The sequence below is a fragment of the Anarrhichthys ocellatus genome, unplaced genomic scaffold (assembly GCF_004355925.1).
Source record: "Anarrhichthys ocellatus isolate YVR2014 unplaced genomic scaffold, GSC_Weel_1.0 scaffold3, whole genome shotgun sequence".
Classification (NCBI taxonomy): domain Eukaryota; kingdom Metazoa; phylum Chordata; class Actinopteri; order Perciformes; family Anarhichadidae; genus Anarrhichthys; species Anarrhichthys ocellatus.
The window spans coordinates 5,572,452-5,587,220 of NW_022280033.1; the positions used below are offsets into that span (position 1 = coordinate 5,572,452).

General features: G+C 44.9%; 1 protein-coding gene across 7 annotated transcripts; it reads left to right on the top strand.

Moving 5' to 3' along the window:
- Nucleotides 1–93: 93 nt before the first annotated feature.
- Nucleotides 94–14,275, top strand: LOC116377082 (pleckstrin homology domain-containing family A member 1-like). 7 transcript variants are annotated; one of them, XR_004212173.1, is made up of 14 exons: nt 94–197; nt 3,562–3,792; nt 4,693–4,749; nt 4,866–4,911; nt 7,115–7,212; nt 7,602–7,733; nt 7,978–8,118; nt 8,208–8,276; nt 8,862–8,926; nt 9,052–9,115; nt 9,220–9,309; nt 10,399–10,472; nt 11,191–12,163; nt 12,298–12,388. XR_004212173.1 is itself a non-coding variant. In XM_031838628.1 (14 exons), the coding sequence occupies exons 2-14, from the start codon at nt 3,652–3,654 to the stop codon at nt 12,530–12,532; spliced, it is 1,287 nt and encodes a 428-aa protein (XP_031694488.1). In that variant the 5' UTR covers nt 94–197; nt 3,562–3,651; the 3' UTR covers nt 12,533–12,620. The 7 variants fall into 7 exon arrangements, 6 of the variants coding, with proteins under 6 accessions (XP_031694488.1, XP_031694511.1, XP_031694503.1 ...); XM_031838628.1 differs by having other exon boundaries at nt 11,191–11,265; nt 12,298–12,620; XM_031838651.1 differs by lacking the exon at nt 12,298–12,388 and having other exon boundaries at nt 11,191–11,265; nt 11,904–12,291.
- Nucleotides 14,276–14,769: the final 494 nt, after the last annotated feature.

Sequence of the window (14,769 nt, forward strand, 5' to 3'; positions counted from 1 at the left end):
CTGGCTGTCTGTCTGAACTACTAACAACCACGTTTTGTTTTTTCACTACAGAGTGATCATCTTCATTATATACAATCTTTGCTCCACACTCGCCACCAGCAGCAGCTCCTGGTTCAGTGGAGATGGGCTGAGGCAGAGAGGACAGACCCAGCAACACCGAGACCAACGGCCGTTGAGAGTAGCCGTTACAGACTCGGGTAAGCTCACCCCGTAACGCTTAACAAGAGTTAGTAAAGCGCTGTTGATGCTAGCAGGTTCAACAATACACCAGTGGCAGTTTTTAGGTGGTTACATTAAGTTCGATGTTTTGTGTGAATCGTTTTATTATAAGTTAGTGGTGTGAAGTAGCTGCTAATAGCAGGCTAACCTGAGCCCGTATCTGCCAGTTATAACTTCAGGCCGGAGTCGCTGATGCCGCTAACTGAAACGTTGTCGGCGTGTCGTGGTGATCTGACGTTAGCTAGCTGGAACGTTAGCCGTTTGAATCGCAGAAGTAACACGTTATTTTAACGTTATCCCGCGTGTAATTTGGAAGCTCGTCGGTTAAATCGTTTGTTTTTTAGTAACCCGAGACACACGGTCAGTGTCACTAGTTATCATTAACCTAGTGAGCATCTACATTTGTGTCCTGCTCTGCAAATACGAAAACCCTCACTAGCATATCGCTGCGGTGAACGGGACCCTGCCTGAGTAACTGTGAAGGCCAAAGCCTGTCAACCCCGCTGGTCTTATGTGCAAGATTCTGACCAGAAATGACTCTTTTCAGCTGAACCTGAATGACCTGTCCCACCTTTGACCTGCAGGGAGCCAATTAGTTTAGTCCCTAAAATTGCTTCTGGTTCGCTTCCAATGCTTTTTCTCAAAAAGGATTTTCTTTTGCCTAACTAACTACTGTAGTGCACAATGAAATCTGATCTCAACGCCTAGATTAGTGATTTGTTAGGTAGGGCATTAAAACAAGATATAGGCTTTCTCCTCCACAGGTATTCACAGCTGTTGTGTGGCTTTTCAATGACGCAGGAAGTAGTCCAAATCGTGGTAAAGAGAATATTAACCCTGATCCTGTGGCCTATCCAGCTGAGCCGTACTGTTGTTTTATGACTTGTCCTCATTTGTGACCAGTTGGCCGCCATCTGATGTGGACAAAGCCTTGTGGCGAATGTAAAGAGTGAGTTTACCGTGGGAACATTTGACCCAGGAAGAAGTCGACTTCAGAGTTAGACCTCATATTTACTTGTCTTTGCATGTTCTCATTTATTTTGTTAGTGTGTCCCTCTCACTTTCTCTTGTTCACTTCCACTCAGTCTTTTTACAGTATTGCTTGCTTCACACAGGCTCTGTAACCTCTGTCATGAGCAGCCTTTGTACTAGTATCCTGGCAATGATCTGTTTTTGAAGTGTCCTGGTTATGTTTTTGAGCATTTCAGAAAATCATATCCTGGCTTCAGAAACCCAGATGTGCTACCTAGACTACTCAAACAGAGGCTGTACTGTGTGTATTTGTCCTCAACACAATGGACCGGTTACACAAGTAATTAGACTGTAATCTAATGGTAATATATGCATTAAAATAAATGCAAAAGTTGTGCAAATAAACAGTATAGTTAGATAAGATTGCAATACATTGTATTGTCAATTTCTTATTTAATTACGAGTCAAATCCAGCCCTGTGGTACATGCAGTCATGTCCATCAGCCAGACAACAATGTTCATCTTTGATTAGGAATTAGTTGAGTTAAAAACATCCACGTCATGTTTATGGGTGAGCGATATATCGGCGTACAGAATATGCCTGGATGATCAACTTCCAAGCTGATACGGCGAACCTGTTGGCGAACAGTTGATTATTTACACATCCAGCTGTTACTGAGTAACATTATCAATCATTTGGACTCGTACTTCTGGCCACCTGTCGAATGTAAGTCCTGTATTTAAAGCTCTGTTCTTGGTCTCCTGAGGGAAATATCTGTCTCTTCAGCTGATAAACGCTCCACGATGTTAAACAGCTCGTCGCTAATGGCCGTTTGGTGCTGAGCGGGTAGTGTACAGGGGTTTATTTTTCGTGCTTTTTTACGATGAACAGCTGAGTTATAAAACCAAAATAGTAAAGTTGCGGGTTGGACAGCTAAACATGAGCTGAAACTCGCATAAGCTCATTAAAATAGAGAATCTGTTTATTCAGGTCATAATTCTCTGTACGTTCATCAATGTGTGCGACTTATTTCACATCGTCACAATGTTTTCATATTGTTATAAAAATATAGATTTTAGCCACTTAAAATGTTCGCCTTCATCCTTTTTCAAAAATGTTTCTTAACGTGTCGTATTTATGGGAAAAATGAATATTGGTCTATATATTTCTACCAGATTTGATATAATATCAGTATTGCTATCAACCTCAAAAGTCCAGGATGGGTCTTACTCTAGTTAGTGTACTTATTGTTCCACAAGAATGAAAATTCAAAGTCTCAGCAGCGTACATGTTTGCCTGACTGTTCACCTTGTTGGGATGCTGTTTTGCATTATTTCTAACAGCTGTTCTGCATCACTGAAATGCAGATGAACTTGTGCGCATCACCTCTTTTTTCCAGGATCACTAAACTCAACAGAGACGTCTCTCTCTCCCCTAACAATCCCTATTTGTGTCGTGCTCAGATAGTCTCCTCTGACAATGTTGCTCCTTTTTCTCGTGCCTGTGATGACTCGGGCGGATGCAGGGGGGCTAACTGAGACGCTCTCAGCTCAGAGTCCATGCCCAACAAGCAGGCCTTTTGTCCCCGCGTGGCCCCCGGTCCACCCACACAGCGCTCATAATGTCCCGGAGAAAGAGCGTCTTTATCTTTTGCTTTCCAAAGATTCATCTCAATCACATATTTCAGGCTCCGTCCAAAAGGACAGCGGCTTAAACGGACTAATGCGACAATATGCCTACAGTAATGCTGCAACCACCCACACAGGGGTTTGACATTAACATGCGAGCATTCACACTCATATAGGACTAAATGGATGCACCGTAATCATTTACTTATTTTGTTGCATGTAGGTTTTCAGGGTTGTGTGGAATCTCAGCAGGTTAAACATTGGACATTCTCTCCCGCGCAGCTCCTAAGGGCGTTTGTGTTGTTCCTTTGTGTGGAACATGGCTGAGCTCTTTGGCGTGTTTTTTATTTTATTTTTTGACCATGCACAAGTGGGTGCTCAGCTGTGGAGGGAGGGGATAGAAGGGGTTGGCCAGAGGCTTGCCAAATAGAGAGAGAGAGAGAAGAGGGACTCGGGGGAGGGAGAGAGAGAAGAGGGACTCGGGGGAGGGAGAGAGAGAGAGCAAAAGAGGGAGAGAGAGAGTGGGTGAGGCTGACATAAAAGGATAAAGGCGGGGTTGTGGTTTGTGTCACATGATCTCCCTGGCAGGCTGTAGCCTACTGAGCTCCAGGTGGCAGAGAGACCAGAGATACAGTAGAGAGAGAGAGAGAGAGCGGGTCACGCTAGCAAGGCTCCACCACAAAGACATTTACTCCCTCCCTCCTCACACTTCTCTCTTTTCTCTCTCTCTCTCTCCTTCAGGATTTTTTTTTTCCTCCCCTGGTTCCCGCTTTGTCCCCTTCTCTTCTCCACTCCCGGCCCCAGCAGGCCAGGGAATGTCCCGGCGGCGAGATGCCTTACGTGGACCGACAGAACCGCAACTGTGGCTTCCTGGACATAGAGGAGAACGAGAGCAGTGGCAAGTTCCTGCGTCGTTACTTCATTCTGGACACGCAGCAGGGAAGCTTGGTGTGGTTCATGGACAACCCACAGGTAAATTACACAGGGCTGTGTTAGCTTAGCTCTTAGCTTTGTTTTCTAGAACAGATCCCACCAGGTAACTGCACGGGCTGATGTTTAATGTGTTGACGGAAAAATGTGACAATTTACAGGCATGCCAACTAACCGTAGTTAGTGAACAGTGTCAATGATCAGCTCTCATGCAACTGCAGAGTGACTGCAGGCCACTTCTAGCTAAGCTGTCATCATTCATTATGGACACCAAACTAAGTACAGGCTAAATGTTTCCATCGCCAGACATGCGAGGATGGGAGAAGGTGTATTGTGTAATTCTAGCTGAAGGCAGTCAGGCCCATATTAAAGCCACAGGAGTAGGTCAGGGCTGATGGTTGGGTACGTATTTTAGGTACCGGCAGACATTTGAATGAACTCGTAGTTAAACTCTAATCCTGGGATTAGGTTTTTTTTAAGTCTTCCAGTGGTCGAGATAAGTCCGTGTGGTGAGCGCTCATGTTTGCTTTTGACCACAGTGGCCATGATTCTGTGCTCCGTGACCCTCGGTGTCACAGTTATTACTCTTCTCCTCTTAGTTTGTTCATCGTGCTGGTTTGGAGATGCTGCATTTTTAAGTGCACTGTTACATGAACTATTCATACATCGTGTAGTGCAGGAGAAATTTTAAATAATTCAGTAAGTCTCTTTCTTTTTATAGATTGAAAAAGCTTAAATTTTAATGATGTTAAATCTGGATGCTGTAGTTTCAGAAGCAGAGCAGCTATCATGGAGTGCACAACGCACACTGTTCTAACTCTGTAATATTGACTTCACTCTCCCACCGTATTTTATTCTGTCGTTAATCCACAGCTACGGCTCCCGCCTTATTGATGTGGTTCATGGTTGCCTGCATACAATATTGTTCTTCTTCTCCCACAGAACCTGCCGGTTGGTACAGACTGCGTGGGCTCCCTCAAGCTCACCTACATCTCTAAGGTGAGAAGAACCACCGAAGCTTATCTTGACACTAAACGATTCTGCATCAATAGAAACCACTTGCAGTGTTCTCTTGAACTGGGAAGCTAACAGTTGTGAGCTTTGTCCTCCTTTAGGTCAGCGACGCCACCAAGCTGAGGCCTAAGGCGGAATTCTGCTTCGGTAAGAAAACAAGGATCGTCACAGACGAGCTATCTACTTAAAATGTCTCTGCATTAGAATACTAGTTTGATCGTTTACTGGAGGAGTGAGAAAATAAAGTTTTCAGGGATTTCTCAAACCTTTTTGCCGTTTAAATCATTTGTTTTATACTGGCATGGAGTAGCTGTGTGTTGAATAGTATTGACGGTATGAATCATATGAAACGATAACCAAACTTGTCAAATAAACGTACATCTTGTTCAAGTATAGAACTCGCCTGTAGTGCTTTGCAAACATCAGCAGTGACGGTGTGCTTAATCACATGTTGACTAAGCTGAGTACACTTCGTGTAACCTCTGGGAGGAATGTTTGCTGTCCTTCTCTGCCCGTTACACCTGGTCAAGCGCTGCTCTCCACATACTTTCTCCACCATTGACCCGGCGGGCCTTGTTCAAGATTGTCTGTTTAGCCAACTCGCAAAGATGCAGGCGACCACGGCGGTTGATGGTCTGAGTTTCTGTTTATCAAGTTGCATTTCAAGCATGTCGTGTGCGTTCCCCACCCCACAAGTTTTAAACTTTCCTCGTTTACATCAGCTTGTGTTCTTCTTCTGTTACAGTGGTGCATCAACTAATGTTGATACACATGTGCTCTATAGCATACTGAAACTTAGGGTCGGGTTTCGCTTGTAAAGAAGTAGTCTGTGTCGGTTTAGCCCCATCTGGCCATGACCCATGTCCTACCAGTGGATATTTAGAAACAAAGATATTGTTTTATCTCGACATTTTGTCCTTGTCTTTTCTCCCTGTGCAGTCAAGACGGGAAAGAAAAATAGTTGTGAGTAAATAGGAACCATCATCAGGTTATTTGGTAGTAAACCTCCATTCCCTGTTATTGTGTACTAGCCCCCTCTCCATCCTCTTCAATAGCAGGAAATACTAGCTTGTTGACTACCGTGACTGAGTGTGTCGGACTGTGTGCGCGCACCATGTGCCTTGTTGAGGTTTTCGACAGGATGCCTGCATCCTAATCGGAACCTGATTCAGAGATGCAGGGAGTTATTTTTAAACTACCGTTTGTGTGCCACATGTTCTTGCGAATATCTACGAATCCTCCTGCATCTAGCAACGAGAAACATCGGGTGATGAAGTATTAAGAGGAGTTAGGCAAATCGGCGTCACACTACAGATCCTTTTTACAGTAAGACAGTGGAGACTTGTCTGTGATTGGATGGTGGGTACGGGGCGGTTCCTTGTGCGTGTCTCGGTTGGGGAAAGAGATCAAGAGCGGTGTGTTCGTGTGAACTTTGGTGCTTGGATGCATAAATTGTTCTATGATGTGTAGCTATGTGTCAGATCTGATACTCCTCTTGTCTTCCCAGTGCCCACCAGAGACCACTACACTGTCACCACTACCAAGCAGGTTACCAAACACACAGTGGACACATCTGAAGATTAAATGAGACCAGACGGGCAGATTTATTTACAGAAAAGTGGAAGAAAAACAGGGAAAGCGAGGTATTGCGTGTGTCTTAAGAGCCGGACCAAACTAGGAAGAATGACCGTCATTGTGACACAGACTTTGAGCTCCCAGTGGCTTTTACGGCTCGCCCCCGCTAGATTCACCAGACCAGCTTTAATGTAATTCATTCCCATGGTGTCGAAAGGAAACACAGGAGACACAGGGATGGTTTGAGCTGCAGAATTGAAGGATTTAAGGCAGCGAGAGAGAGAGACTTGAGTTCTTTCACCTCCTAAATCCTGATCCATAGCTAATCAGCATTTGATTTTCTTTGTGATTGGAAAAATGGGGTTTGCTCATGTTCACATGGGCGGGAAAATGTGCGGGAAATATTTAGTGGTTTGTAGCCCATGGGCCTCCGTCATGGTGAGAAGTGGGTAGGTGGTGGCAGACTGAGGCAGCTGGGTCATCCTCCACATGCAGAGGGAATGCTGCCGGGAGAGTCCCTTTCACTTCCAGAGAAATCTGTGGCAGCGGTTCTGTTCTGCTGACACTCGGCCATGTTTTCTATTCAAGACGGGCCAAAAGCCCAATTAGTCAACACCCACCTCATAGTACTTCCTTAGTTCTAGTGCTTTTTTGCGTGCGACTCGTGTGGAACACAGGATGAATCGGATGATGTAGTGTTGAGAATACAGTGGTGTCTGAAAATACTTTCGCTCTTTGAACTATTCCCACTGCTCTCTTTTTAATGATCCATTAGTCATCAACGCTGGGATGAGGAAGTTCTTCCTGCAGGCCAATGATCAGCAGGACCTGGTGGACTGGGTCAACGCTCTCAATAAAGCCACCAAGATCACCGTAAGACACACACACACACTCTATCCCTGAGTCATCCGTACTAATCTGTTCGGCTCATGTTTGATCGCTTTTATTTCTTCCTTTTCTGTAGAAGTGAATGACTGGTCTGTCAAGACACTAGATAGGAGTGAGTCAGAGCTTGACTAACAGGATGCTGTATTGTTGTATTCAGTCCTGGGATAAAGGACTGTTTCCATTGTTCTCCATGACGCCTTAATTATCCAGAAAGAAAATGATATTAAATGTCTTTTAAAGGTTACATACTTGATTATATCTGTGGAGAAAAGGAGTATTTACCATCCTAAAGCGCTATTCCACAAAATGTGTATGTCTGTTTATAATTTGTGTGTTTAATAAAAAATTGTCTGGTGTGTGTGTTTTTTCCTAAGGTGCCAAAGTTGTCTGATGGGCAGCAGAATGCAGAGAACCAGAAGGCTTTACCGGATGTCGTAGGGCCCAAGAAACAAGTCTCCTATAAGACAGAGATCATTGGAGGAGTCCCCATTGTCACCCAGACCCAGGTACACCTCACACACACACACTGCACGACGTACTGTGTGCACATAACTGCTAAATGCATGTTATTTTGAAAAATGTAACTTAAGCTATGAATACTCCCACAGTACTTCTTTAGTACTTTCAGTTTTTCATCTATAGTAATATTTTCCCAAACTACTTTTGCTTTAACTAACAATTCTACCCGACATGGATTGTGGCGGACATATTTTTGTAATTACAATATTTCCGGCTTCCTTTACCCTCCAGCATGACTGTGGCGATGGTGCAGGCAGGACGGAGCGTGAGGCCATGCATCGGTCCCACAGCCAGCTGCCCTACTTCCTGGGCAGGCCGAGTCAGGAGCACACTGTCATCAAGTCGGGCTACTGCGTCAAGCAGGGAGCTGTGGTGGGTACCGGCCGCTGTGTGTGGGCGAGTAATATGTATGTGTATGTGTATATATATGGTCTGAACATCTTTTCCCTTTTTCCCTCCAGATGAGGAACTGGAAACGGCGATATTTTCTTCTGGAGGAAAACTCAATGAGCTACTTCAAGTCAGATTTGGTAATTCACTTAAATTAAGTTATGTGAAGCCTTTTATGTTTTTTTTATTTGTATTGATGATGTGTGTGGGACTGGATTCACCCCCACAGTCTGAGACAGAGTAACAGCAAACACACTGTCCCGAGTTCTAACATGTTTTATCTGCCGTCTTGTGGAATTCTATGCTTTCATTTCACATGTCCTGGCATGCCTTGTTCCCCCCCGGCCTTCCTTACACACACAGACACACACACACACACACACACACTTTCCTCAGGATAATTCTGCACATCTCATACCCTGTCCTTGTCCGTGTCTGCCCTTATGTGACAGCTCTATCTGTCTATTTGGCTATCAACAGGCCCCAAGGACACAGACTCTCTGTCTGCTGTATCCAATGGCCGGGTCAAGAAAGTTACAACTACCACAGTTTTTAGTTTGCAGTCTGCTACTCGTGAGGGAGGTTCTGTCTCTATGAAACCGGAAAACTCTGCAAGACGGCCTCTTTTTTTAGACATGCATACAAACGGTAACATTTATCTTGTGTGTTTCCGTTTGTAAGTTTGGGCTTCTTTAAGTGTTAACGGTCGTTTCCTTAACTTTTAGGAGAAAGAGCCGCTGAGAATGATCCCGCTGAAGGAAGTTCACAAAGTCCATGAGTGCAAACAGAGGTATTTAACGTGTCCCAGCATTTTCACATTCCACAAAAACATCTTAAGTCCAGGAGGATTGTGTTTATCTCTCCTGATATAGATGAGATAAATACGATCTGACTTCTTTTCCACTCTTGTTGTAGTGACATCATGATGAGAGATAATCTGTTTGAAGTCGTCACTACATCCAGGACGTTCTACATACAGGTAGGGTCCTTCACAAACCTCTGTGATGGCGCTCTTGCTCGTCTCCATGTCTACCAACTGTCTCACTCTCTCGTCTTTTGTCCTTTTACGTTTGTCTCCACTAGGCGGACAGCCAAGAGGAGATGCACAGCTGGATTAAGGCCATCTCCGGGGCCATTGTGGCCCAGCGGGGGCCTGGGAGGTCTGCTGCCACAGTATGTATATTGCACCTCACTACAGTTTCACCATAGTATGGATTCATTATAAGTAGACTTGAATCTGACTGGAGACCTCAAATGTACCTGTGAACAAGGGAAATGACTTGAGACTTACTGACTGAGTGCCATCAGGTGGTGGGAGGAGACTGTTCCATTTTGACTTCATCTCAAGCAGATGCAGAGTAGCAGAAACGCTAGTTTGACGGTAGGTTGATGAAGCTAAATCCTACTTTGTGTACTCTGCACCAGTAGTTGCGAACTCCAAATCCGCGACCGGCAACGGGCCTGAAGACATTTCCTACCAGGCCGCAAGGAAATGATTATATGGATTATTATAACTCTATAGGCTGTATTCACATAGAACTTGGCACAGCCTGTTCTGCATTTCCCTCATCCCTCCTCAAAACACAGATTTTTTTATTTATTGTTGGCCATGTCGTGCTTTTTATTCGGGAATCAACAGATGACAGGAAATGAGGGGGCGGGGGGGACAAATGTCCCCAGCTGGATGCAAACTCGGGACATTGTGGGTTTTTTGTGTAGCGCCTTAACGCCCTGAGCCGCCGGGCTCCCTTACACAGATTTATAACTAAAGTAGGACGTCAGTACATAAGTCATAATTTAGGTCGTGATGACGGACTGGTGTACTCACACAGGCCACCATGTCTGTGTGAGAAGATTGAGATTAGAACCGCTTGATTCGTCCAAATCCGCGGCCTACATGCACAGAGACAGGCAGCCAGACTGGAGCAGGTGAGAAGTAAACCAGCTCCATAGTCCCGACTGCAGAGGAGAGAGGGTCCTCTGACGCAGTCGGCCCCTTCTGGTTGGACTGGAATTATCCTCAACACCACTGCGCTGTCGGTTTCTCTACAGTTCCCTCCTTTCCTCCCCCCTGTGTCTTTCTCTCTGTGTAGCTTGTTTCCCCCCCCCCCCCTTTTCCTCTTCTGTGCCCCCTCTCTCTCTCTCTCTCTCCTCTATTTCCCTTTTCTTTTCTTTCTTTGTCACATTCTCTCCACCTCCTCCTCCTCCCTGTGGGCCGACAGCCCATCTGCTCTAATACTGCTTTGCACTGTGTTGTTGCAGATGCGGCAGGCCAGACGGCTGTCGAACCCTTGTATACAGAGGTATACGTCTCGAATCGGGGAGTGCAGCAGCACGTATGTCAGCTCCTCTAAATCCCCCCTTTTAAACTATAAGTTCACCTTTTTTTTTTTTTTTGTACTACTGTTTTCCACTCACTGGCTGGCCCTCTGTGGTTGTAGACCTTTTGAGAGCAGATCGGATCTTCCGGCATATCTGATGCTCCTTTATTTTCTCAGAACCAACCCACCATGTATGGCTGTGATAACCCAACAAGCGCTCCTCCCCTTCATGCCCTCGTCCTCGCTGCTTCCCTCATCCACTTCTCCTCCTCCATTTGCTTTTCCTTTTCTTTTCTTTTTTGCCGCGCTGTCACTTTTAAACTTCATTCGGTGCGCTCCGACGGTGCCCGGTTAAAACAATAAAAACTTGCTTCAGGATTCTGAAGACTTGAGGTGTGCTTGATTTTAGCTTCTCTCGCATGTGATGACCGTCGCCCACGGGGCACGGCAACCGAAAACAAGAACACCTCAAGTTGTACAAATGCTAATTAGTAATATTTCTATACAGAATGACTCCCCCCCTCCCTTATAGCTTCACCTGCAGAGCTTCCACCTGTCCTCACCATTATTTATGATGCTTCAGTGTAATACATTTGATGTAGAATCCATGCACATACATGAGCAGCTTAGCTGATAGTACCGTGAGCCTGTTTCTATCTTGTCTGTATTACTGCGTACATGTGTCTTTCACACCTTCTGTTTCTCTTCCCTTCGTGCTCTGTTATCTCTGCAGTCTGCTGCAGCTGTGTACCTGTCTTAGATGTGTGACATCCTGCTTGTCTCTCCTCTTCCCTCCTGTTCGCTGCCTGTATGTTTTTGGTTTTCTCTCTTCCTGATACACACAATAATAAGATGCTTGTTTCCATGTTGACTACCGATACCGTTTGTGTGCTAAACAGCTTTGAATTGAGGACTCACCAACGCTGAAATCCACATGTCTAGCGTCACAAACCTTTTAGTTTTCATAGTAGTGTGTTGGTTTGCATATGAATATTAGGGGCTAAGAGGATGTCTTCAGTGTTTTGTATTATTTCTGCCTATAACAGTCCCTAAAACTCAGCATGAGCTTGATTTTGGAGCTTTGGATTTAGCATAAAGCATCTGTTGATAAGTGTGTGGTTCCTTCTGGGACTTTTAGACATGCTTGTGTTAGGAAACTGCTTCTTAAACCTTGTTCAGCCTACGTGGATCTACAGATCAGAATTTTAACAGGCCTGCTAATTCACAGGGTGTCATTGTGCTTCTGTGGCACAAACTGTCCAGATACAGTGTCTTGGAAGTCGAGGCAGTTATTAGTATTTGAGTCTTTTCTTTATAGTTGGGATGTTTCTCTAAACTAACATTTCACTGACTGCTCAGCGGCAAACCCCTCTTTGCTTTCTCTGTGTTTTTTTTTTTTTGTTTTTTTTTTCTTCTTCTTTTCCATTCGTCTGTTTTGTGTTTCAGAGATTGAAATCTGACAATGAAAAGCTGTGAAATAATGAGCAACAACCAACCACTGCTTCCTACGGCACTCTGCTCCTCCACTGCAACCTGTTGAGACTACCAAAACTAAAACCTGCTGACACTACTACCACTCCTCCCGCTACCTCTACTACTACTACTACTACTACCATCTCCCCTCTTTAGCAATGCTACATTCTTCCACACCTTCAACCTTCAGTACCTACTCTGCATACGGCTCCACACGCTGGTGCTAATACCAAGTCTGTAACTCTCACTTTCGGTCCCCTTCAAATACGCTGAACACGTCAGGGTTTCACTTTGCTTACTAACAGCCACTCTCTTGTCGTCTCGCTTTTCTCTCTTTGTGTCTTCTCCCGCTGTTTTTCTGCTGCAGGACCACGGCGGCCGCTCCACTTTCTACCGCAGCCCCGCGGGCCCCCCCGCCCCTCGCTCGCCCATATCTGCCATGCCACCATGCTACCCAGAGTGGGGGGCTGCTGTCACGTGCGGCACACGCCCGCAGCCTGGCATGGGACAGCGAGCACTTCATGAGCCTGCTGCCACGGCCCAGTCACAGCCGCACGCCAGCACGCCTGTCCCTGCAGGAGACACCGCGCCTGGCGAAGTGACCCGCGACCCACCCGGGACCACCATCGATAACTCCGAGGAGTCCCCGTGGCGAAGACGGAGCAGCTTTGAGCCCCACATGCCCGAACCCCCCGTGGACCTGGATGACGCCGACCTGCCAGTGAGCGAGGTCTGAGCCGTTGAACTGGACATTTAGAACATTAACGGAGATTTAAAGAGGAAGCCGTGCGCGTGATGTGATGGTGTTGAAAAAAAACGTGGCAGCTATTGGTTTTCATACCAAAGCAGTTGGCAGAAGACAATATGCAACTCGTGTTTTGAGCTCCTCCGTCAGTGTGCTAAAGATAAAAGTTGGGTCACCGCCACTGAACTGCACTCGTGTGCCAAAGACAACCCGGTCTTCACCCCCCCCCCCCTCCCCTCCCCTCTGCTTGCCTGCTGTCGCATTTACAATGATGTATTTATTTACTAAGAGTTGATGTTGTCAAACAAAACTACAAAATTCTAGTGAAGTGGTGCTGATTAGAGTTCAGTGTCAGAGCTTTATTTTAACCTGCACAGGCACAACGAGGTGACGGAGGATTTTTGTAAACCACTTTGTGCCAAGAAGATAAGGGGACTTTAAAGGTTGCAAACATTTCCTTTTGTCTGAGAGTTCAAACTGAGGACTGGCTTTTCATCACCTCACTTATCTGCTAATTTACCTGTGTGGTCCGTTCACACACTCACTATTGTTCGCCTGGATTTGTCTACTGTTGTTGGCCAGCGATAGAGATATGGGGCAAGCAGAGTCTGAGATCATATTTTCACTCCAATGCAAATTGTAATTCAAAGCTCCAGGACTGTTCAATTCAAAACATTTGTATGTGCCCCAATGTGTATAATAATGCAAGAACAAACGTATTGCAGCCTTTTTCTCTTTATTTTTAATAGATCGGCGGGTTAAGTTAAATAAAATAAAGCATCCTCAGTGTGATTTTAGTTGACTGAAGTTCACTACTAGTAGCTTACATGTACAATGAATAGTTTTTAGTTATTCACAGTTGCTGGTAAAGCGTCCCTTCACATCCTAAATTAGCTTCTTTTTCGTGCTATATTTCAACATACCAGACTCTGTGGCCTCACTGTTGTGACTCTGGATGACGTGGGAAGTAAACAAGGAGTACGCTTGTGTGCATTTTGTAATTCACAGTAATAAAACTTCAACAATAGGGCTCCGTCAGGTATAGATGAGCTTCATGTGCTGATAGATTTGGGTAATAACTGGCTCAGATGAGTTAATGAAACCTGCAGTCCATTGTTTAGAGATGAGTACTGTATGAATCATCGTTTAACGGAAAAAAACAATCTGTGAACATTTAAAAGAAACATTTAAGCTCAGACACTTACGTTGCATGTTAACATTTTAATGATTCCTCAGATTGTCTTTCTGTTTTTAGTTTCTATCTACGGCCGCTCTGTGTGTTTGCAGAATAGAGCAGCAGCTTTATCTTTTATATGCTTTTAGACGTTTCCTGGTCCGATTCTGTGTACCTGTGTAGCCAACCCAGCAGCAGGCAGCTGCCTCATGGTTTTATTTAAAAATGTCTCTCTGTAGTCTTGATAAATAATACACACTAATGTTGTTGTTTTTTAAGTGCCTGCTTCCTTTCAGCCCAACCAAGTTGAGCAATTTCACCCCTTTTCAGTCCGGTGTAATTGGTTTGAATTGTCTATTTATTATGTGGATGACTTGAAAGAAATAAACACTGAAAATGTGCTCTGGTTTCCTGGAGTATCGTTCAGTTTTGTGCTTTTCTGTCTCCAAATAGCACAATTAGTCTGTGAGCTTTAGTCACACCGGAGGAAAGGTTTGATTATTTGGTGTAAATGCTAGTCCGCTCATCACGGCTGCCTCTGCCCTCTGGTGGTGAGAGGAAAACACTTCACTCTGCTTCACTTCCATTGAAGTGCTGCACAAGTCAAGCATTCATCAACGATACAATGACTTAGTTATCAGAATGGAAATAAGTTCTACTGGTTCAAACCATAATCTACTAGAATGAGAGCAGAGTGAACGATGAACAGAAATGCATAATCATTTACTGTAAGCAATAAGCATGCAAAACAATTAGTGTAGTTGGACACGAGTTTAAATAAATTAGACTGTCCTGCTGTACTCGGCCTCTTTACATTTACATCTTTACAACAGATTAAAGGGCCAGTGTGTAGCATTTCGGGGGATCTATTGGCAGAAATGGAATATATTATTCATAACTATGTTTTCATTAGTGTGTGA

Coding starts and splice junctions, on each gene's coding strand:
- LOC116377082 (XM_031838628.1), top strand. CDS start 3,652: ATGCCTTACGTGGACCGACAGAACCGCAACTGTGGCTTCCTGGACATA. Junction 8,119..8,207: donor GCGTCAAGCAGGGAGCTGTG/GTGGGTACCGGC, acceptor TTTTCCCTCCAG/ATGAGGAACTGGAAACGGCG. Junction 9,310..10,398: donor CTGGGAGGTCTGCTGCCACA/GTATGTATATTG, acceptor GTGTTGTTGCAG/ATGCGGCAGGCCAGACGGCT.